Below are 25,066 nucleotides of genomic sequence, written 5' to 3'. Positions count from 1 at the left end.
AGCTGGGCTCTGTCAATGAAGGAGGAGAAGGGAGATCTTTCCAGCGGAAAGATTGTCTCGTAAATCTTATAGAATTTTGAGCTTTAGTCTTTGCCATAATCGCTCGTATTCGTATCCCTACCTGGTGCGCTAATCTGTTGTGGCCAATCTCTTTTTGCTCCTTTTGCTGGTGGAAAGCACCTGCAAAATGAAATCCACACTGATCGAAATTGTGTCTGATGAAAATCCTTCGATGCTTAAGTCAGTGGAGAGTGGTGAACACCAGATGAATATTTAAAAAGACAGAGTTTCAGCTCTTAAGAGACCTTACCAAATGCTATTCATTTACCTCCTTTTATAGACAAGTAGTTGGTAACCATTTGCAACTGTTAGACATGTGGGTCTTGCTCATTCCAGCATTATGTGTCATGGGATGGATGCTTATATCTGCCACTGATCATGTTTTGACCATTATGCGCTTTCTGCGCTAGTGGTTTCTGGTAAGTCGACTATATATCGGTAATCAAAATATGTTGATCGTATGTCGGTAGTTGTGGAAGTCCGAACGAGCATCGGTCGGTAACTCTGATATACCGATGGTCATCGATCTAAGATTAGTCGAATTGTCATAGTTGGAGTTTGTCAAAATTGAGGATAGCCGACTATCAGTCAGCCAACTGATCGAAAGTCGGCAGGTCGTGTTTATCAGGCCGATCGAAAGTCAAAATTGGAGAGTTGGCCGAATCGCCTCAACACACACACACACACACACACACACACACACACATATATATATATATATATATATATATATATATATATATATATATATATATATATATATATATATATATATATATATGTATATATAATCCCCTTGCATGCTCGAATTTAATTTTGAACCTTGTTTTAATAAAATTAAAATCCTATAGGCAATGTACTGGACTTTGGTCTTTATACGTATATATGTATGGCTAGTTTAAGGAGATGGATAGAATACTGCTAGTGCTCTCCCTCTGTCTTGTGCAATTCTTCAAGGTGCATTATCATCTGTCCATCTATAGCCTTCAGGATTGAAAAGTGAATATGTGAGGCAGCTTGTGCAGCTGTATTGTTGATCTCAACAATTTATGCTTTTCCATCTTTTTGTCTTCTTGATCCTTCACCAGGATTGAGTTGTTCATGACAATACTCCTTATCATATAAGTTTGCGCAATTTCAACAATTGCCGCTTATATTACAATACATAGGATTAAAGATTGCAATTAATCCCTCAATGCTAAAGATTAGAAATTGATTAAGCCATACATTCAAAATCATTACTAGTTGTTGAAGGGGATCAATAATCTTCCAAGATATTCATGCAAATTAACAAGTTTCTTAGGATGATAAAATCGATGACAACTGTATAGATAACATCTATTTCGTAGCATTGTATAATATTCAACTTCGTATCAAGCAAAAGATGCATTAATATGAATAAATTTATTTTACTCATATGATAAAACTATGTTTACTAAATTTGGCCGGTAGCTTATCGGTCTAATACTACAAAGTATTTGGATCGAAGAATCTTTTTTTTTTTTTTTAAATTTCTATTGTAATATGTGTTTTTTTCTTAATTTTTAATCTAATATCCCTTTCCATGGAGAATTTACTATATATTATTAGTGAGTGGTATATTGCCCGTATTTTGTTGGTCTCTTTATAATTAATGTATTTATTGCTCATACTTATAAGCTTGCTCTGTACAGCTAAAACTGCAACCCATTTGTTGATAAACATATAAATATAGTTGAACTGACAGTTCAGACTCCATCGATCTAGAAGGACCTGATTGAGTTTGTACAAATTATAACCGGCATCCACCTACTTGATTTCTTGATACATCACATGGATACATGGCTGTGATCACTCCGACTGAGTGACAGCAGCGAGGCACGTGGGAACGCACTCACACGTGAGGCGTTATATCAATATGATATGTTATCAAAGCACGATGACATGTGGTAATACATGCGTGTATACTGTGGGCTGCATGTATGTCGTGGGCTGTATAGGTATGAACGGTGATTCATCGAATGGGACCGGAGAGCAGGAACTAAATACAGAGCATATCCATTTATTCCTAGTGGCCAGATTTCCTTGGCCCGATGCATTTTCCCAAATTTAAAGCCGGTTTGACTGGAGTCCACAACGGAGATTTTCCCCTGAAGGCCGTTTGATGTGCGCGATGATATATATCCAGACACACACGATCCAGCTGTTCTCTTTTAATGCACGTGAACATACAATACATGTAAACGAGATCAAAACACCCGGTCTGAACAGCGAAACCTTGCAAGCAGCCAAACGTTGCGCAGCACGTAAGCATAATGTTCCCAGCACCTCGTGCACAGCGGCCAAACGGGGGTTTAAATCCATCAAAACGGATAGAGCACAAATATTGCCCGGAAATTACATTATTTAATGATCGTAATCTTCTCACACGGAGTGAGTTTTAAAATTATTACGGTGCAGTCCATCTGGCCCCAGTATCCATCACAGTGTCGCAACCCTTCATGCACGTGACAACCCCCCCTTGGTTTACGCATAAATAGCGCCCCCAGTCCCAGGAGTGAAGGGCCACAGCCTCCAACGAGGAAAGAAATTATCACATTCCTATCATCGTCCTTCTCTTTGCTCCCCCACTCCCTCTCTCTTTGGGTCTCTCGACCCTCCCCTTATCCAAAGCCTCTCTCTCCGAGCTAGCCCTCGAAGCCATGGCCCGTAACAAGGTGAAGCTCGCCTGGATCGCCAACGACGCTACCCGCCGCGCGACCCTGAAGAAGAGACGAAAGGGTCTGCTGAAGAAGGTGCAGGAGCTGAGCATCCTGTGCGGTGTTGAAGCATGCGCGATCGTGTACGGGCCGAACGACCGGGTGCCGGAGGTGTGGCCGTCGCCCCCGGAGGCGGCTCGGATCGTGGGGCGGTTCAAGAGCATGCCGGAGATGGAGCAGACGCGCAAGATGGTCAACCAGGAAGGGTTCCTCCGCCAGCGCGCCGTGAAGCTGTTGGAGCAGCTCCGCAAGCAGGAGCGCGAGAATAGAGAGATGGAAATGAAGCTGCTGATCCGCGAGGGGCTCAAGGGACGGAGCTTCGACAACCTCGGCATCGAGGATGTCACCTGCCTCTCCTGGATGCTTGAACGAAAAATAAAAGAAATTTATGATAAAATGGATGAGATAAAGAATAAGGTGACTGTTAACCAAGTCGCCGGCGGCCCGTCGGCACTGCCACTGCAGGTCATGGCTCCTCCTCCTGCTGCTCCGATCGGGCCGGTCGTGCCCAAGGAGAAGACTACAGTGGAGCAGGCGATGGAGGCCCTCCAAAGGCAGAACTGGTTCATGGATATGATGAGTCCATGGCCTGAGGACTTCTACCAGCCTGCTCAGCCGATGGATCCTTACCAGCCTCCTCCTCCTGCACCTCTGGACCACACCATCCCATGGCCGGATCCATCGTTCCCGTTCAACTGAATGTGGGGTTGCTTCGTAGCTTGTTCTGGTATCTGGTCTCAGTCGTTTGTTTTGTGTGCTGGGTTCTGTCGTGTCCTCCTGTTCGGTGCTGGTTATCTATGTCTTTTCGTCGTCGTCGTTAGTGTCTCGTTCGGTCAGTCTTTAGCTCGTACTTGCGAGTGCATGTGTCCTTCTTTTATCTGTTAGGGTCTGTCCTTGTGGGTGGCATGTCTTTATCAAAGACGTGTCTCGTCAAATCTTACAGTTATCTTTGTCATGTCGATGTCTCTCGATGTGCCTGTCAATGTCCATGGAATATTGTAGCATGTGTCTCAAGAAAATAAAGTTATCATTTTCTGGATGTTGGACTTTTGAAGATGCTAGTGTTGTTTCGTATGTACTACTTGTCTCTTAAAGTGTACAAGATTCAAGATAGCTAGTTTTACCAAAAACGATCCTATTTCTTTTTCAGGAAATAAGCTTCTTCTCAAGAAATAACTTAAACGAGACTTTGGGATTCTTATTTTTTTTACTATTTTAACTTTGATAAGTTGCAACATGAATGGAGAAATAATAAATTTGACTCCTGGATGTGGAAAAATAAAGTTTTGTGAAGATATCCTCTAAGTTGGAGGAAGAGACTTATAAGGGTAATGGTTGTATTTTTTTTGTAGAAGAAACAAAATAATAGTTGATAAGAGAAAAACTCATCTTTTAGAGCTTGTTGGGATGTGCAATAAAAAGTTTGAACCCTCTATGATGCATATTTTGCACTGCAAAAGATTGTGCAACTCTAGATTATTGCCTCATACCGAATATAGCATATGGAAGATCAATCATAGCTATCTATCTCCGAGATGAAATACGTGGTGGCTATGGCCAAGATTACACAACTTTTGTCGTGCAAAACAACATGATAAAAAATCCCGACATATGTGGCAAATTATCTAGATATTCTATAAATGGTGGTGGTTGCAAATATTTTGGTGAAATGTTTAGTGCGAGAGATAAAATTTTCTAATTAGGAAAACTTTGGTTTGTAGAGTTTCTAAAATAAGGACATTTGAGACCGAATATGGGTATAGCTTTCGCGCGAAAGGATTATTCACCTTCCTTTTAATGCTCATTGTGAGATGGATGCCAATGGATGAATGATGGAGCTCGAAGAGCTTTGAGATCCATGCTGTGGGTGTTCCAATGGTCATCTCACACTTGAGGAAGGAAAAACCTTCTTTCGCACAAAAGATACAACCTGATTCCAATGGAGATAACATTTAGAGGGAATCCACTATATATCATAGAATTTAGGGATTGTATGCTCCCCAATGTCCTAGATTCCGCTATTTTTTCTTATCATGGTTGGATTTCTCTATTAGAGATCCATTGTGTGGGCCTCGGATAATTAGTTCAGACATCCAAACAAATTCCTTAATAAACAGATTTACTATATGTTAAAAAAAGAAAAGAAACGGTTGAAAGATAATGCGTGGAAGATGAAATCTCAGATTAGATCGAATAGTTATGGTATTGTTGGCCGGCAACTTGTCCTTCAATGAAGATACAGGTTATTCTTTGACCCTTGTTTTCCTTGGGTAAAGAAGCTTTTCTGCTTAATAGACGTTTCGGCAATCAGAACTTGGTTTATAGTTGCACTTGGTTTTGGAAAGCTATGTTGGACTCCTTGACTCGATATGTCCTTAATTTGCTTCTGGTAATGACAACAATATCAGCTTCTGGAATGAGCTGGGTCGACACTCTTTGGTTTCCCTCTTCCCTAACCTTGTACAAAATGTACCGCTTGTAATCTACCACCAGTACGTAGCTCCATTGCGGTGATCAGCTAGGGGTCTAATACATAGAATACAACATTTCGCCTTCCTCTTGGGACGACTTGGATGCAAGAACTTCAGATCCTGAAAATCTTCTCCATGAATATCAATTCCATGCATCTTTGCAGCCCACCTGATCAAGTCTTTTTTTGACTGAAAGCCCACCTGATCAAGTCAAATGATAGTAGAATACCTTGGTGTTCTATGAAATCCTTTTTACAAATTCTTGAACAATAGTAGGATGATCTGTACTCCAATGGTCTTTGTTGTGTAAAATATTGGTTTTTTTTTTTTTTTTTTGAGATTTTTGTATTGCTTGCTACTGCATAGATTCCAAACAGGAAAAGTGCGTGCTAAAAATGATGGACCATTGCATTGATTGGCTACGCTTTCCACCTTTTTTCTTTTTTGATAAAATACCCTTTCCACCCTTGCAACGTACGTAGAACATCGACTATGTACATTCTCTTCCATTGTCGTTTTCCTTCACACATTTGGAAAATTATTACAACTGTATGCAAGGTACATGATCGATCTTTTTTCCTCCACTCCCGTCGCCAACCTTTAGATAGCATCTTGGAAAAAATTAGGATCTTAAAAGAAAATTTGGATCATAAAGGAGCGCATTTAGTAGCTTGGAGGGATGTTTGTTAACCTAAGAGTCTTGTTGTGGCCTCCATCTTCCACATGTCAATACATGGATATTACCTCTGTTGAATGAGGCCTCAGCTATCCTTGTGGGAGGTAATTCGGGTAGGCCTGATATAGTTGTGACTGGGCCAATTAGGGGTTGCTTACTATATATATGTTCATATAGAGCTTGAAGGTTGTGGCACAGAGGGGTCTTTGCTTGGTGCAATGGTAAAAGCTTGGACTGACAAGTGCGGTGACATAGGTCAAGTTTTGAAACAGTCATTTTGTACAAAAAAAATGCTAATTAAAGACCAAATCGGTCCTTCATCCCTCCCTAGACAAATTTCCCTCATATTCATGCTTTGGACTACGACATGATGGTTTGGAGCCCTATAGGATACCATCTTCAAATGACTTGAACTCTTGTGCCTCAGACTCCATCGCCAAGGCATATCATCCATTTTTTGTTAGGCTGCCAATTGGACATCGAGGACTTCAATCACATTCTTTTCTAATAATGTGATGGTGTCATTGCCTTTTGAATTTCCATTGAATGGCTTGAAATATGTTGCTAGCATCACTTCTGTAGGCCATGCTTGTGACTTGAGAAGACCTACTTCGATCGGCCGAATTTAGAGCTTAAAAGATCCCTACTTGTTTATATCCAACGGGTTATTTGGAAGAGATAAAATGTGAAGCTGCTTGGAAAGACGAATCAATTGTCAACCTAGTCTTAAAGCCATGCGTGCATACCAAAGGAGATGGATTGAAGAACTTATATATGTGAGAAGAGATTCCCTTTAAATAAACTTTTTAATAGGCAAAACTCAACCAAAAACCTTATACGGTGCATAAAAGGTATATATGGTTGCCCATGAAATTTTGGCCTATTAATGCAACAGCTCTAGAAATAAATCATCCTATATAAGTTGAACTTTGAGAAACCCTTCGGCAAGATCAATTGGTGCTTTTTGTTTACGATGTTGTAAGTATAGGCTTCCCTTATAGATGGTCAATTAGATTGCACTCTTCTCTCCACTTTTTCAACAGCTTTTCTTATGTATGATCGCCTATAGCAGATGGATTGGATGCAAATAGAGATCGAGGTGAGTTGACCCTTCATCTCCTACTTCTTCATTCTTATCATAGACATGCTATCTAAACTTCTCAAACAAGCTAGAACCATTGGTCTAACTAGAGGTATTGGTTGCCACCCTTGCTTTTGAAATCTCAGAAGAAAAATGTTGTGCATAAATATAGAAGAAAATGAAGCATAACATGGCCACATTATTGCAAGCTAAAAGAGAAAACCTCCCTTTTATCCATGTTGGGCTATCACTAAGTGATGGAAGCTACCTAAATAGTGTTTGAGACCTCTCCTAGAGAGAATTGATGCAAGACTTGTTGCTTGGAAATGTAGGCTATTATCCATAGGGGGTAGGGTCACCTTCATCAATTCTTGTTTCGACGACTCTTTTTTCTTACTACATGTCTATCTCCAAGCTTTTTGGATAAATTTTCTATAGGATCGACCAAATAAGGTGAGCCCTTCTTACGGAAAGAAAAAGAAAATGTTAGCAACTTCAACTACCTTATTATTTAGAATAGTGTTTATCATGATAAGAAAGTGGGGCGGGGTGGAGGGAGGGGGTGGGTTTTTGGACTTGAGAACGTTATAAATTTGAATCCATCCTTATTGCCACAATGGGCTTGAAAATTGATAAAAGTTAGGATTGAGAGCACCTCAGAGGAAACAAATTAATTAACAATGAGTTATGCTTGGAGAGAAATGCTTAATTCTTTCTTAAGAAGAAAGCTTCAATTAATATAGTCATATGTTATATCCTCAAAACTTTCTACTATAGGGTAGCGTTTGTGGCGAAGGCATATAAAAGTTGTCAGTTAATTCTAAACTCTCTATTACTTTATTGAGAAAGGCGCATTATCAAGATTACTTTCTATTCTTTCCCATTATTTTTTTATAACTCTCTGTACTTCTAAATACTCTTTTAGTTAATAATGCAGGCAAAAGTATCTGACTTCATTATTTCTCAGAAAGAAAAGAAGCATATATAGTAGAAAACCCTAATTTGGGCATGAAGGTCAGTAGGAAATCATACTAAAAATAGAATGGTTTTATCCAATAATAAAAAGAAAATACACTAAATTATTCGATTACAAAAATATAAATATTTGGTGAAAATGAATGTCTACTTTTAATAGAACGAAACCAAGTTTTATCTTTCATTTGAAAGACGAAATCTCCTTATTCCATGTGAAACCAATGTTGGATCACCCACCTCACAAATCTCAATGCGCTCTAAACTCCTTGATTACCTATCAGTGTAGATCTCAAAGCAAGCAGTTGATGGTCCAATAGTGGATGAGTGCAAAGGAAGAAGAATCCTTCTTTTGCATGAAAGATACACCCATGCCCTTTATCAAAAATCTATACAACTTTTGATCAACTACCTCCAAATCCTATGCTGCAAATTTTTTGACTGCTGCAAGGTATAGCATCTAGCTGATCATAATATTCATTACTCATAACTTATGTTGCATTAGGAAGTCTCGACATGCCTATCTTCGATAGGTCATCATCCTCTCTTGAATAGGTACTCAATATGGCTATTTTGTCCATGATTGCAGAGTACTATAAATCAATGGAATTTTCTACCAACCTAAGTCTCATGGCATTAATTTTCAACTTTTCTTTTTCACCTACTTCTAGTAGATCCTTTTATGTATCATGGAAGTCACCCCAAACTAGTTGGACTAAATTGAACTTTGATGGTTCAGTCATGGATAATGGATCAGCTATGTATTGCTGACTTCATTACCAAGGTTTCTATGAAACCCTTTGGCTACTAGGGCTATATCTAGTTCTATAATCATACATTGCCCTTTTCGGGGCTTATAACTTCTTGGGAGGGTGTGTGGCCTATGCCTGAATTGTTTCTTGGCGTCCAACCCTAGATAGATTGAGATTCTTCAATAGTGGTTGTTGTCTAAAGAACCAACTTTTCTACTTATCCATGCACGGTGGATATCTCACACAAGCATGTTGTCTTGCTATCAAGCCTCTCATACACACAAGGAGGCTATAGACGAACAAAAATCATATGGGGCAGGCAATATAAAATATCATATAAGGCGGGTTTCATAGTTTGCCATATTTCTCTTGATGTCAAATTTAAAGAATAAATCTAAAAGTCAAAAATCTTTTCTAGTAATGGAGTTATTAGATTTATGATTAAGGCACTCTCTTTCTTTCTCGTTTTTAGTACAAACTTTTTAGCGACATATATTATATAATCATATGATACACATTAAATATATAGTCAAATGATATATACTATAAGCTTTTTTGATACACATTTAGCAATGACTCAATATATACCTACAACTAAATTGATATATAGTTTATCGAACTTAGTATTCACTAGTATACAGTATATGAGCAAATAATACACACTAGATGGCTTACTAATGCATACTGTAAGATTTTTTGATACACACTCAATAACGATACAATATACATCTACAGATAAATTGATACATAGTTTATCAAATTTAACATCCATCAGTATACATTATATGATCACTTGATATATATTTAGCAAAATATTCATCCAACATCTCAATACACACCTTTAAATAAAATTATACATGATTTTCTTGAATTTTAGATATAAAGATCTTAGAAAAGAAGAAGAATTTATAAAAAGAGAAAGGAACTCAAGGAAGACCTCATAGATAGAAGAGATGGTGCATGAAATTTGAAAGAGAAGAAAGAGACTCCGAGGGAAGACCTCATGGATGGAAGAAACACTACAAGAAAAGCAAATTTTTACGATGAATTTATTTACGATGAAAATATTTTCATCGCAAATAAGCATATTAACGACGAAAAATAATTTTCGTAGCTAATTATTAAATATTTATGATGTAAATAATTTTTTATCGCAAATAGCTCCATATTTGTGATAAAAAAAAATTCATCATAAATACCAATTATTTATGATAAAAATAATCATCATAAATAATAAAATATTTATTTTTAATTTTTTTATTTTTAAATATTCATGATGAAAATATTTTCATCATAAATAATCTTAGTCTTTGTGATGAAAAAAAATCATCATAAATACAAGTTATTTACAATAAAAATAATTATCATAAATAATAAAATATTTATTTTAATTTAATATTTTTAAATATTCATGATGAATATATTTTCATCATAAATAATCTTAGTATGTACGATGAATATTGATTTTTTTACATAAATATTAATTATTTATGATGAATATTTTTTATTGTTAATACTGAAAAAAAATAAAAAATTTTAAAAATTTAAAAATTATAGATTATTTACGATGAAAATATTACGTCGCAAATATGGGAGTATTGACGATAAAAACTGTATTTTCATCGTAACTAGCGAATTATTTATGATGAAAATTTTTCGTCACTAATACATAAAAATATTCAAACATATTAAAAATTTAAAAGCCACAGATTATTAGCGACTAAAGTATTACGTCGCAAATATTGAAGTATTGATGATGAAAAAAGTATTTTCATCGCAACTAGCAAATTATTTATGATAAAAATTATTCATCGTTAATACATAAAAAAATTCATATTAAAAATTTAAAAATCATAGATTATTAATGACTAAAATATTACATCACAAAAATATGATTATTTACGATGAAACAGATTTTCTGTCGCCAATACTCACCTATTTAAGATAAATTTTTTTAGTCATAAATAATTAAAAAATAAAAAAATTAAAATAAATTACAAACTATTTGCGATAAAAGTATATCCGTCGTTAATAGTTCAATTATTAGCAACAAAAAAATATTTTCCATCATCAATAAGTATGTTTTAAAAATTTAAAAATAAAAGATAATTTACGATAAAAATTATTCATTGTAAATAATGAACTATTTACGATGATAAATTATTTTATGATCATAAATCATCAATTATTTTATGATCATAAATCAGAGATGGCAGTATGTAAGAGGAGGAGGAGTACACTCACAGGTTAACGATTAGATTTTGATTTTTTTATGTATTTTGTTATAGTATTATTTAATTATCTTCTATACTTTTTGTCCTCTTTAAGTATCTATATAGAGTGCGTTGTATACAAGTAAATGGTATTGAACATATTAATAGGATGCATAAGGCCTCGTTGGCTAAGTTTTCTATGCTTTTTCCATTATAGCCCATTGGGTACCAGAGTTCATGCTTCCTGCATGATCCAATCTACATCCGAACTGCTACTTCTTTTTCTTTAGTAAAATCACTTTGAACCTAAAATCACTTTGAAAAAGATATGTGTATATATATACATATATACATATACACACATATATATACATATATACACACACACACATATATACATATATTATTGCATTATTGTGGCTAAGAGATGAATGAAAAATAAATGAAAAAAAACAATATGGGGAATAAGACTTGATCAGAAGAAATTCTCTTTTAAATGAGAAATTATTTTTTATTGATTATTAGAGATGAAAAAAAAATTTCGTTGCTAATTATGTACTTAGCGATGAAATTATATATTTTTATCGTAAATAATATTTTCTCAAGGAAAATTTCTGTTTCGTCGTAAATATTTTTTTCGTTAAGATTATGTACAATAAAAATTTATTATTAGCGACTAAAAGTTGCGTCGCTAATACCCCACATCCCATCAACTCCCATCAGAAATCCATTTTTCTTTCTCGTTTCCCCCAGCAGTTCGGCTTCTTCTCCCTCTCCCGCGAGCTTCCTCGTCCCCCCTGCGGCAGTCTGGCTTCTTCTCCCCCTCCGACGAGCTTCCTCCCCCCAGCGTCCCATGTGCTGTGCCTCCGATTTCCTCCATCGTCTCGGTTTCCTCAGCCGTCGCCGCTGCCATCGAGGTGAGTCGACTTCATCTTTTTTCTTGGGGGGGTGGGTTCAGGCCGGGGACGGGGACAGGGAACGGCCTAGGGCCGGCGTGCCAGGGACAGCGTGCCTGGGCCAGGATGGCGGGCCGCAACCACGTGGGGCTTGCGGGCCACGGCCACGTTGGGCCTGCGTGCCGGGCCTGCGGGTCGGGCCGACGACGATGGGCTGGGGAGGGGTCGGGGCCGACGAGTTGGAGCCGGCGACTCTTCATTTTTTTTTTTGGGGTGGGTTCGGGTCGGGGATGGGGACGGGGAACGGCATGGGGTCGGCATGCTGGGAACGGCACGCTTGGGCCGGGACGGCGGGCCGCAGCCATGTGGGGCCTGCAGGCCACGGCCACGTGGGGGCTGCGTGCCGGGGCCTGCAGGCTGGGGAGGGGCCGGCAAGCCAGACCCAGAGTCGGCGACGGCGAGCCGGGATGGGGTCGGGTTGCAGCTGTGCCGGGGCCTGCGGGTCGGGCCGGCAATGGCGGGTCAGGGAGGGGCCGGTGCTGGCGAGCCAGAGCCGGAGTCGGTAACGACGAGCCGGGGTGCGGTTGTGCCGGGGACGGTGGGTTAGGCATGCGTGGCCTGTAGGCCGCGAGGCCTGCGGGCCGGGCATGCGTGGGTTGGGGTGGGTTGGGCCTGGATGGGGTCGGTCGGGCCAGGTTCGATCGGGCTGGCGCGGGTCGGGTGGAGCTGGGTCGGGTCGGGCTGGGGCCTAGGACGGCGGAGCTAGGGTGGGGCGGGTTGGGCTGGGTCATGTCAGGCTGGGGCTAGTCGGGTGGAGCTGGGTGCGGTCGGGCTGGGGTAAGTCAGGCCAGGATGGGGCGGGTCGGGGATGGTAGGGTCCGAGCCGGGTCGGTTTCGGTTCGGACCGGGATGGGGCGGGTCGGGATGGGGCAGGTTACGCTGGGACGAGTCGGATGGAGCCAGGTCGGGTCGGGTTGGGGCGGGTAGGGTGGAGCCGGGGCAGGTCGGGTTGGGTCCGGTCCGCATCGGGCCGAGCTAGGGCAGGTGGGGTCGGGATGGGGCGGGTCAGATCAGATCTTCATGAGGATGAAATATGATGCTGAAATTATTATAATTGTTGCATATTATTTTTTAGTATTACTGCTGAAGTTAGTTAATTATTTGACTAATTATTTTTTCACTAACACAATGCACATTGCTGTTACTTGTTATAATTAAATTATTTTATGTGCTATTTTGTATGTTGCTGAAATTATAAATAAAAAAGATATTTCTATTTTAGAAAAAATTCTATTGAAATTTTTGATCAAGAAACTTCAATACGAAGTTATTCTTTTTTGATAAATTAAAAATTCATCTTCGAATGCACGTTCAAAGATGTTACTTATATTACATTGAGCCGTAGATTTTCATTCAAGTTTCGATCTTCATCAAAATTTGGATGCCCCGTATTCAGACTTTTTGAAATAATAATAATATTATTATTGTTAATAGTTGATATTTTATTTTATTATGTGGTATTCAGTAGTTATCTGTCCATTATTCTTTGGATATATGGTGGATAGGGTGCGTGGGCACCATATCCACATCATATACTTGGAGAATCATGGAGAGATGCTGTCGAAATTTTCATAAAAATTAGATAAAATATTCATTAATAATAATAATGAGATTATTACTTTTCTGAAAGGGATAGGACCACGCATGTTAGTAATGATTTGAAAAGGATAGGATCATGCATTTTTACTTCATAAAGAGATAGGGCCACACATTTTCTGTGTTAATATTCGGTCTGCATGTCTTTTTTAATATGTGTTATTTTGCATGTTCAGTCTGCATATCTAGATCTAGATCGAGATTTTGGCTAAAATTTGGAATGCGATTCAGTCTGAAATTCGGATCGGGATCCTGAATATCACGGAATTTTTTTTGGTTGTTAATGATTTTGTGTTTATTGTTAGATGAATATCAACAAAAGTTGGATGAATGCTAGAGATATTTTTTTGTCTGAATATCGAAAAAGAGTTCGAGATTTTATTGACTTTGTACAGCATAAGGCTGACAGTGCTAGTCGGATAAAGTGTCCATGTAAGAGATGTGTCAATATGGTATATCGTCACATAACACTTGTTGAGGAGCATTTACTACAATATGGTATGGATAAGAAGTATACTTGTTGGACATGGCATGGGGAGGGTGATCCAAATGAGGTGGTGCGCGATGATGACGATACTGAAGATGATAGTGATGCTGATGGACCTGTCGAACATAGTGGTATAGGAGAATTGTTAGATGATTTACATCAAGATGCTTGTTCGAATGTACGCATGAATACTGCTGCATCTGAAAGTAATTCTGATCATGAATATAATATCCAGCTTGAGGTAGAAGGGACCTCTGAATAGTTTGCAAAGCTTGTAAGGGATGCACGAGAGCCATTTTATCCAAATTGTATAAAATTTTTTAAGTTAGAGTTTTTGATAAAATTACTTCATATTAAAATCATGAACCGATGGAGTCAAAAGTTATTTGATCAAATTTTAACATTGATTGAAGCAGCTCTGCCCGATGGAGAGAGATTGCCAAAATCATATTCTGAAGTAAAAATATACATGCAAGAAATGAGACTTGGCTATACTTTTATACATGCCTACAAAAATGACTGCATATTATTTTATAAGGATAACAAACAAGCAATTGAATGTCCAAATTACAGTGAGCCTAGATACAAAATCGATAATAGAAAAGAAAAAAAGATACCTCAAAAGATTTTGAGATATTTTCCATTGATTTCAAGATTTCAAAAGTTGTATATATCCACAAAGACAGCTGAAGAAATGAGATGGTATTATGAGCAGCTAATTCTGAAGGAGAACATACTTAGCCATCCGACCGACTCTTTAGTGTAGAAAGACTTCGATGCAAAGCATCCACACTTTACGAGTGACCCGCGTAATATCAGGCTTGGTCTAGTGACAGATGGATTTAATCTCTTTGGCAATATGAGTACCTCTTATAGCATGTGGCCTGTGATGTTAGTTGTATATAATATGTCACCTTGAAAGTGTATCGGTTTATTTGGATGCCTTTAATTTGGATCATACTAATGATTTATTTATTATTGTTTCAAGTCAGTCTCCATCGATGGTCAGACGAGGTCCATCGAAGAACCTCACTTTAAAGCATTGGAGCTGCGAGCACTCAGGACAGTGTCTCCGGATCAAGATAACGACTGGCTACACCGGACCTATTAGAGGATGGTGTGAGTCATGGCAGATCGAGCTGGGCATCATGTGCCACAGCTATGCCCTCGTGACGCTCTTCGATTGATGTCACATTGTTCCGGCTCAGAGAGAGATTTTCTACACCCACTTATAGGTAAAATAAATTATATTATGAATATTTAATTTACATAGTATTCTTCTAATATTTGTTATTCGCAGGATGTATTTGACATCATCGATTTTGAGGATGATCGTGTGAGGCGAGCGGTCGACATCCATCTATCCTTGCATTTCAGGGATTATCGTCATCACATGCATCAGCATTGGTACCGAGTGGTGTAGGCTCATGGGTAAGAGACAGCGCGGCTGTAGCCCTATGACAGCATCACCATTGACGATTGGACTATCATATGCCGGCGTTACAAGGATCCGACATATCAAATTACACATCTAAACTTTTTTTTTAGACTTTGATGACTTAATCATTTATTATTAAATTAAATTTATTATTTACTAATTTTACTACTAATTTTACAAAGACGATGTGCCCAGAATGCGGTGAACCGGATGAGACAGATTGTGCCGCATTGTGGGGGTTCGAGATCATTTGCTCACCACATGGAGCATATGGTAAGCATTTTTTAATTTATAATTAAGATATATTTTTTTAATTATTTAAATTTTTTTAATTAATTTTCAAATTGCAGAAAGATGCTGAGAGTGGCGAGCTTCCTGGTAGGATCGATATCTACCAGCAGACCCATAAGCAACGGTCAGGGGAGTGGACGACAGGGATCCAGGAGCTCTTTGTAAGTTTTTTCAATTATTTTTTCATTCACAATTTGATTTTTATTCAAAAATTAAAATAACTCTAATTTTTATTTTCAGGATCGTATGACTGACATGAGATCCCAGCCTACCCTTGAGGCCTCGACCGCACCCACAGATGATGAGATCTGTGATCGGGTGCTCGGTATGAGATCCTGTTATGTAAGGGATTTAGGACATGGGATCACTGCTCCTTCATCCTCACGATCATCTAGAGCTGAGATCCATTCTGCATGTTAGGCTCAGCTGACGGAGGTGCAGAGGCAGGCTGCTGAGGACCGACAACGAGCTCAAAAATTGGCTGCACGCATCGACGACTATCAGCACTTCTAGATCCAGATGATAGAGCGGATGACGTATATGGGGCAGACGATACAGTTGATGAGGCAGCAGTAGGTCGATCCGAGCTCTGTCGAGCGCTCTCCATCCCCAGCTTGTTTTTCAAATACCGATATTTGATGGCTTATTGATGTACTTTTTTTTATTTCAAATATCTTATAATTTTAATTTAATATAATAAAATAATAAATTTTATTTATCATTTTATTGTGTAAATTTTTTATTTTAATTTTTTTTAATTTATAAAAAATATTATATATATAAATTTAAAATATATATTCATATATTTTTTAAAAAAAAATATGACTAAATTATTAGCGATGGAATTATTTTTGATGAAATATTCATCATCCAAAATCTTTTACTAACATAATTTAATTTATCAATAAATATATAATTAACAGCGATGAATACTTTTTCGTTGTAAATAATTATTAGTGATGTAAATTTTCATCAAAAATTATCTTATTTATGATAAAAATTTTTATTGTTAATATTATTCAATTTTATTTATTTTTTATTAAATTAATAGTGATGAATTATTTTTATTGTAAAAAATATTTTTTACGACGTAAATTTTTTGTCGCTAAAACTTTTGAAAATAATAGCGATGAAAATAAATTCATTGCTATTAATTTTTTATTTATCATCGATGATTTTTTTCATCATAAATATCTTTTTTTAGATTAAATTTTTTCATCCTATTTTTTTTAACAACGAAAAATATTCATCGTAAATATCTTTTATTAGCGATGAATTTTTTTTTGTCATAAAATATTATCAACAACGAAATTATTTACGATGAAAAATTAACGATCAAAATTTCATCGCTAATATGTATTAGCGGTGAAATCGCTTATTAGCGACGTAAAGTTTTTGTCGCTAATAACCTTTTTGTTGTAGTGAAATAGCTTGATGAGAAAAATAATAGATGGAGAGACTTAATGAAGAAAAAAAAAGATATGGACGGTCATGAAGGATCTTTCTTAGATGTGCATTTTATTTTTTTTTTATTATTTCAGTTATAAAACCAACGAACTCTGTTAGTAAAAAAAATCCAGTCTCCTTTTGACTTCTAGATTTTCTTTTTAAGGTGCGAAAAAAAGAAAATATGGCATAAAACTAGGCTCACCCTATATGATGGCCTACAGTGCTTGCCCCAGATGATTTTTGTTCACTATCAACCAGCTCATCATTAATGTTGGTTAAAGTATCCATTCAATAACTTTTTGAAGCAATACTCGTGCAATAACTGAATTGAAACATAAAGAGTAATGCTACCATTATATGCACACAGCCATGCTATATAATAAGAGGGAATTAGTGCAACTCATGGATTTGTTACCAAACATGATTAGATCAGTTGCTTATGAAGTTGTCAAGTCAGTGATTATGGATATGATAAATTTTTACGATAATAAAAATAATTTTTAGCAGCAAATTGCTTGTGGTATTTCTTATTATATGCAGCTAAAATCTCTTTTTTTGCTGTATTTTGATAAAAATACTGTTATCTTTCAATAAATATTTTTTTATTAATGGTATTTTATCGTAAATACTGCTATAATTTATATTTATGATATTTTATTATAAATACCGTAATAGATTTATATTTTATGATATTTTATTATAAATATCGCTATAAATTTATATTTTATGGTATTTAACAAATATGTTGATAAATAATATCATACTTTATAAGATTTTAAAAAATTATCACTAAATTTTAAATTATTAATTTTATATAGAGCTTGATTTTGTTACACCGATCTCATAAAATATGTTATTATACATATATATATCTTTAAAATTACTTATTTAATGATGTGAATGTATATTATTAAGTTAAATAAATTATACCTATATGTTAATAATATAAGTTATAGGTTGGTGGTTAAGAGCTTGCTATTTAAATGAAAGATTATTGGTTTGAACCTTAGGATATATAATTTATTTTTTGATAATTTTTATCGGTATATAAAAAATACTGGCATTAAAATTTTAAATGTACTTACATATGCCATTAAAATAAAAATTTTTATCGATAATTTTTTAAAAGTACCGATAATTAATTTTCGATACCATCTTAAGATAGCACATAAGAAAATACCATAAAAATGCTGCTAAAAATATTTATGGTATTTTTTCTAATCTATAGTGGCACTTAAAAATACTGCAAATGGTCATTTTTATTGTAGTATTTTCATGTGCAAACAACGTCCACCTTGAAGCATTTTCCAAATATAAGCGACCTATTAGGCTTAATTTTGTTGTTCAGGCTTAAGTTTAGATCATATCATCCTTTTTTCTATTTTTTGTTTTTGGATGAGAAAATTCTTTGCTTAAAAGTTGCATTATAGATTATAATTCTTTTGAAAAGAAAAAGAGAGGTAGATATCATCCGAATTTCATCAAGATAACTGTAGGAGATACAACAGGGGAAAGAAGGGCAACAACAAAATTAAATAAGATATAAAAAATAGAAAACTCCGGACAGAGAGGTACAAGAGGGTAAAGATATGGAAGATGCATGAATTTTGTGCTCAATCTCCTTCAAGTAATCATTGATCATAACATTATGAATTTGTTGTTGCTATGAAACTTCCATAAGAAAGCTTACTTGTTTTATAAAAGATTAATTATATCTCAAGAGCTTACTTGTTTAATAGAAGATTACTCATATGTCAAGTTTAGTACTGCTCCACTCCCAAGGGACTATATCTTAAATAACTTTTTTACTAAATATTGACATACATGCCTCAAGTGGTAGTAAGTTCCATCTTTTGCTATGTTGGTTGATGTTTCAACGTTTCGATTTTCTAATATTGCCTTTCCATTTTTTTAATAATTGTGTTACTTTTAAAATTTTGAAATCTTACTATTGATCGCCGGTGAGATTGTTGGAGAACCAGCCTTCTAAAATCCTCTATAAAACCCTTAACAATATTGGTAGGATCCAAAAATGTGATATGATCTATTGGCACAGCATGGCTTGATGTATCCAAGTGGACCTCACGATTATATGTGAACAGTATGGCCGCAAGGGAGTTAGCTTTCCAAATGCACCCACAATCACACCTACATTTTGGCATCCAGTATCCTTACGACGTTTTACATTTGGAAGGATTACGGAAACTTGTTGTGGTAACCAAAAGATTAATAAAAGGAAAAACTTTGTCCCGCCACGCAATTTCTCATTAGATATTCTAGAAGAATGAAAAATCACTTTAGAAGTGGCTTTCAAAGAAACAGCATAAATTATCATCATATTTATAAAACAAGCTAATGGTACTGTAAATTGGATGACATCATATGCAGCTAACTACATTCAGGGCCGGCCCTGGGGCAGGTCGAATTGGGCGACCGCCCCAGGTCCAGGCCCAGGCCCAAGCCCTGTATTGATATTCCAATGGGGTGCAAGAATGATTTTTTATAATATTATAATAAAAAAAATAATTACATAGGTTAATGATAGATTTTATATGCTACTTAACGAATATATCTATAAAAAATTATTGCACGTAAATTAATTTTTTTAATGATAATTAATGTTTAAAGTATGTTAATTTTTAATAGAGAAAGTCTCATTTTTTTATTTAGCCCCAGGTCTAGAAAATATCAGGACCGGCCCTGACTACATTGGGTGGATATTATGGACGATTGTGACAAACATTCTGTCTGAGCTTCTTGATATTTTCCTTTTTGATTCACGCAAATCTACTTACTCTAAATTGGCTTAATAAATCAAAGAATTAAACAACAGAAAGTTTAACCCAAGAAAAAACAAACAGGAAGTTTATATAAGTTTCCATGCACGCGTAATTTTAAGCTCTTCCTACAACAGCGTGCATGATAATAATATTTCTATGCATGAAAAAAAATACAATAATTCTACTAAATCTCACCATGGATCTCGATAGCCATGAGGATTCCCTTCAAGCACGATGCCAAACTACAAATTACGACAAATTAACTTCTGGCGTCCTCTATAACTTAAAAGATTAAGAGGATACATTTTGTCCTCCAACCCAATGGAAAAAAAACACTAGTTCTTCCCATCTTTGTTCATACCCCCCCCCCCACCATCAAGGAAGGAAAAAAAAAAAAAGAAGCATTAACGCCGGTTTTTCTCTCCAGGCTTTGATTTGTCGAGGATGGACCACATCACCTGAACATCCTCATACGAACATGCCATCACCTCACCATGGAGCTTCATGCCATGGTGATCATGCCCTGCAACAAAGAAAATGAGTAGCTTTGTTGAGGCCAAGGTCCATAGCCATAGCTACAACATGACACAAAAAGAAAACACTTAGAGTCAGCCAACTACCGACCTGTTTGGGACTTCTTATCTCTTGGTGGGTTGAGGAGGGTGCAAGCCTTTCTAAAGGGAGAAGTGATGGTGCGGACCCAAGAACCCATAGAGCTTCTCCGTCTGAACTAATGAAGTGAATGTGCCCTCTCCTTGGGCTCATATATATATATATAGGGGAAAAAGGTGAGGAAGGGACGGAGAAGGGAGGAAGAGGCAAGATCCATGAGATGAGGTCTCATCAGACAATAGTTGCAAGGGCACATGGATCGGATAATTCCCAAGTGGTCAGAAAGCTAAGTGCCGTGTGCCTTCCTATATTTTAAAGATATATGGATGTCAAACATGTACTGTAAATTAAAGAATACAAAATGTTTTGATATTGTTTCATATAATAATATGTTTCTTTGAGCACAGCTTCGATCTATGGATAAATTTCATTTATTTGTGTTCCCGAGACCAAAATATGAAGAATATATTATTGAAATTTGAGAATGTCCTTTTTCCGGAGTAGTTGGATTTTTTCATGGTTGGAGTGTTGATGAAGCTGGACTGTATGCGTTTGATAGTGTTGAAGTCCTTCACCGTAATCTCGGGGGCACCAAAACCTACCTCCCACTCTTTGAGGTTCTACTTCAACACGATTCAATCTTCATTTCAAATTTGACCTTGGATGCTCCTTGGCTTTTACATTAGCCAAGAGAAACCTTATCATAGACCTCCATGGACTAGACGTATACGCAAGAAAGAAAGTCATCGGAAGTCAAAATAATTCAGCTATAGGATATAAATACTGTTCTCGGATCCTTTGTGGTGCGTATTTTGTGTCATAGAAAGCTGTATGGTCCTTAATGACTGGCATATCATTCAATCATAGGAATCAATCATGGAGCATAAAATATTCTGCTCCAATTTTTTAATATAATACAACATTATGTCTCGAGGATGGGGTCTCTGATCACCTAGGGACTTGCACGCAATGTGGCCTACACCATTAGAGTTTTGTATTAGTGCTTGGATCAAACTAATTGATTGGTGCTTTGAATTTATCCATGAATCGGCACCGACCTAATCTTCAAATGATCGTTATTATTTTGTGCCGATGCTTGAAGGAACATATGTTCCTTCCACATGAGAAGCCAATCATCATTCTCTAGGATGGATATAACCTATAAATCGATGATTATGTTTCTGGATAGGATATGATTATTTGCAGGGCAAGCCCAATGTGAAAACTAAAAAGGAGGCTCCCCCTGTGTGTTTAGGATGTTCCAAGCATCAAGTGGACACCTTCTGACCTCCACACCTTCTCATGATGGAGGACAATACTTAGAGTTCCTATGTGGAACCAGATGTCCCTGTAAAGGCCCATGTGAAAGTTTGTGTTAGGTTTCAGTCATCCATTCACTGTTCTGAGCGAAAACATGGTAAGTATGGTCTCAGTGACTGCAGGATATGGTCTTGGCCGATGAAAGGTAAGGGAAGTTCTGAAAACTTTTGAGAGATCCCCAGCTCAAAATCCAAGACCACCTCGAATTTTGTTGTCATGCATTCTCTCTGAACACTTTCTTTGATAAATTATATTCTTCCTCTCTAACATTTCCATTGGGCTCAAAGTGCATTATATGCTGAGTGTTTGCCAAATCCCTAGTGAAGTTTGGCAGCTTGCCGCATCACTTCTCAAGCGTTCGGTTAAAAAGTTATGGCCCCGGTAAAATCCGTAACCTGGGGTGGTAACCGGGCCGGGCTGGGCCGGATGCGGACCGCATTAACAATCCATCGATCCAAATCCGATCATTTATTAAATAGATAAAAAATCTAAATACGTAAAATGACGGGATTCATATAACTTATTTAATAAATAGATCAAATTAAATTAAATTAATTTTAAATAGATTAAATAAATCTTAAATAGATTAAACAGATGGGATCCAACTATTAAATGGTCAAAATTGAACCCATTTAATAAACAGATTATGTAGGGTGGCGACCTATTTTATGATCCGGAACCATTTATACCAAATTTAAATCTGTTGGAAGCAAGCCGGTTATGAATCAGGTCGGCAAGTTGCACCACCACTTACCACCCCCGGTATCTTAATATCTATGTGCGAATGGGAGAAGAATATATCAACAGCTAATCATACAACAGTGAGAAAAAGAGCCGAGTATCAGATTCCCGTGGACATCAGATTGGGAAACATGTTGAGCTGTCCCCCATGCGGGCTCCGGTGCACCCCATTCATCGATGCTTAAGGTGTCACCTTTTCCGCTTCATGGCCATCCATTCAATTATTCAAAGCCTAACAAAGTAAAGCTATGGTAGCTCCACCATCTCGTGCAACATGATTCGAAAGAAATGGAACATCTCCGTTCATACTGATCAGAAGACGGAGATGTTGTTTGATTTCATATTACCAAATAACTACTCCATGCTCCATTTGTGCTCTTTATAATAAAGATAAGTTCACAAACCAGCTTTACGTTATTCCATTTATACTGATTATGGTAACTGCTTCACAATTTATTCATTAAAAATTAATCAGAAAAAAAGCTGAGAAAATTAAAATACACCTGAAATTGCCAACATAAATACATGAATGCCTTATTTATTTTTGTACCGGAATTCCAAAATTCTCTTAATCACTATGAACTATATACCAAGAAGACGCATATCTTATTCAATTTCAGACCCCAAGTAATTACTCTGTGCTTCATTTCTGCTTTTTATAATAGAGATAAGTTCTTCAACCACCTCTATTTTTTACTCCATTTATATTGATTATAATAAGAGATTCTTAATTTCTTAATTAAAAGTTAACCGAGAAAAGCCAAAGCAATTAAAGTTCACTCCAGATTGTGGATATAAATCCATCAATTCCATCCTGGTTTTTATACTGGAATTCCTGGATTCCATTAATCCGTATGAACTACATATATGCAGAAAAGACGCACATCTAATTTTTGGTCAAAACCACTACTTCATGCTCCAGTTGTGCTCTGCTCTTTATGATAAGATAAGCTCTTAAACCAGCTTTATGCTACATTATATACCTTTATCAGATGACAGAAAACAAGGGCTCACTCTTCATAGCTATCTAGCGGCTGAAGCCTTGTAAGAGCTATATAATGACAAAAGTAGAAGCATAAGAAACGATAGTGAATCAAGGATGACAATATCCTCACATGATAGGCACCTCAATCATTGTTCCTCGCTTGATAGGCACCTCAGCCGTTGTCGTCCCTGGCTGCTCACGGGAATCCATTTGCCGCCGCACTTTCTCTATGTAGTCTCCAGCTTCCTCGTCTATATAGTTCCTTGGTCCGGTACTTCCTGGACGCCTTGTCCCGGCCTCAGCCTCAGCCATCGTTTTCATCTCTGGTTTACGGCCCCCGGGCCTGTAGGGAACCCTCTTGAAGCCAAAGAAACCAAACAGGGAACTCCTCCCTCCTCCCATTTTTCCGACTATGCTTCTCTCAACTACCAACTTATATCTTTGTTTAGTTGAAATATATAGGGGCTTCTCTTTGCCTGCAGATTTATAGACCCTTCGAGCCAAGGGGAGTGGAAGGAACCTCCCAGCTTCCACTGCAATGCGATTAGTGTGAATGGTTTGAATTTTTAGACGGGAGTGATGGTTGTCATGATCGAACCACCCAAGATGCCACCGACTTTGGTCTTCTACTTTAGACTGCATCCAAGGATGGATACGTGAACCTGGAAATTAATGGAGTTGTTACATCAAGCATACTTGCCTTGGAAAAATGCAAATATCGTTGTGAATTGCTCATGTCAGCAGATATACGTCTTCAGATGATACCATTATGACCTTAAAGCTACCAACCACTCATGATAGAAATGTTCTCCATCTATGACAAAGGAGAAAGGAGCAACAAACCTGGCAGGCAGAGAGTTCTGAGGGAGATTCCCATGTGGTCCAATTAATTCAAAGAGGTGGCTTAAGGTAATCTATTGTAATCTGATTTGAGTATATTGTTACTTGGCGCATATTCCACTTCCTTGAAAACAATAATCAATTAAAAAAAAAAATAGTTTGGTCGGAATCCAGTTCAAAACCACAAAAATCTTTAACTAAACTCTAGATCATATCAATGGGTTAATGCGTTTCCTTAGGCCAGAACTGTAGCTGATGTGAATCATCATCATCACCTGGAGCTTTCAGTAGACCACTATACATATTCTTAGCATCGTTTAACTTCTTTTATTTTGGAGCAGAAGCATCGATCAACGTCTTATGCCATCTTTTTTTGGTAGACCTCAGAGTCCTAATCTAGCAACCAGTGGCAACGGTTCCTCCATGGCCAAGTAACCAAGAGACCACCACCGAAAGAAAACACTTCTATAAGGGAACCCGATTCACTCCGGACCACATTTCCAGTGACAAGAAACTTCAATGAAGAAGCCTAGAGTCCATAAGGCGGATTACTTTCTTTCAAATGATACAGAGTTTCAAGGAAAAACCTTCTCGAAACTTTCCTGGAT

General features: G+C 37.1%; 2 protein-coding genes across 2 annotated transcripts; one reads left to right on the top strand and one right to left on the bottom strand.

Annotated features, from left to right (window-relative positions):
• Positions 1-2,607: 2,607 nt before the first annotated feature.
• On the top strand, positions 2,608-3,837 carry LOC105040111 (agamous-like MADS-box protein AGL80). Its single transcript, XM_010916491.4, has one exon. The coding sequence runs from the start codon at positions 2,742-2,744 to the stop codon at positions 3,495-3,497; it is 756 nt and encodes a 251-aa protein (XP_010914793.1). The 5' UTR covers positions 2,608-2,741; the 3' UTR covers positions 3,498-3,837.
• A 15,904-nt stretch (positions 3,838-19,741) lies between these two features.
• On the bottom strand, positions 19,742-23,766 carry LOC105040110 (uncharacterized). Its single transcript, XM_029261778.2, has 2 exons — positions 20,585-23,766; positions 19,742-20,483 (listed from the first exon to the last, which is right to left on the bottom strand). Exons 1-2 carry the CDS (start codon positions 20,670-20,672, stop codon positions 20,365-20,367), a joined length of 207 nt encoding a protein of 68 aa, XP_029117611.1. The 5' UTR covers positions 20,673-23,766; the 3' UTR covers positions 19,742-20,364.
• Positions 23,767-25,066: the final 1,300 nt, after the last annotated feature.

Source organism: Elaeis guineensis, chromosome 1, assembly GCF_000442705.2.
Source record: "Elaeis guineensis isolate ETL-2024a chromosome 1, EG11, whole genome shotgun sequence".
Taxonomy (NCBI): domain Eukaryota; kingdom Viridiplantae; phylum Streptophyta; class Magnoliopsida; order Arecales; family Arecaceae; genus Elaeis; species Elaeis guineensis.
This window is presented reverse-complemented; position numbering and strand designations above follow the sequence as displayed.

Coding starts and splice junctions, on each gene's coding strand:
- LOC105040111 (XM_010916491.4), top strand. CDS start 2,742: ATGGCCCGTAACAAGGTGAAGCTCGCCTGGATCGCCAACGACGCTACC.
- LOC105040110 (XM_029261778.2), bottom strand. CDS start 20,672: ATGGGTTCTTGGGTCCGCACCATCACTTCTCCCTTTAGAAAGGCTTGC. Junction 20,484..20,584: donor AGATAAGAAGTCCCAAACAG/GTCGGTAGTTGG, acceptor TCTTTGTTGCAG/GGCATGATCACCATGGCATG.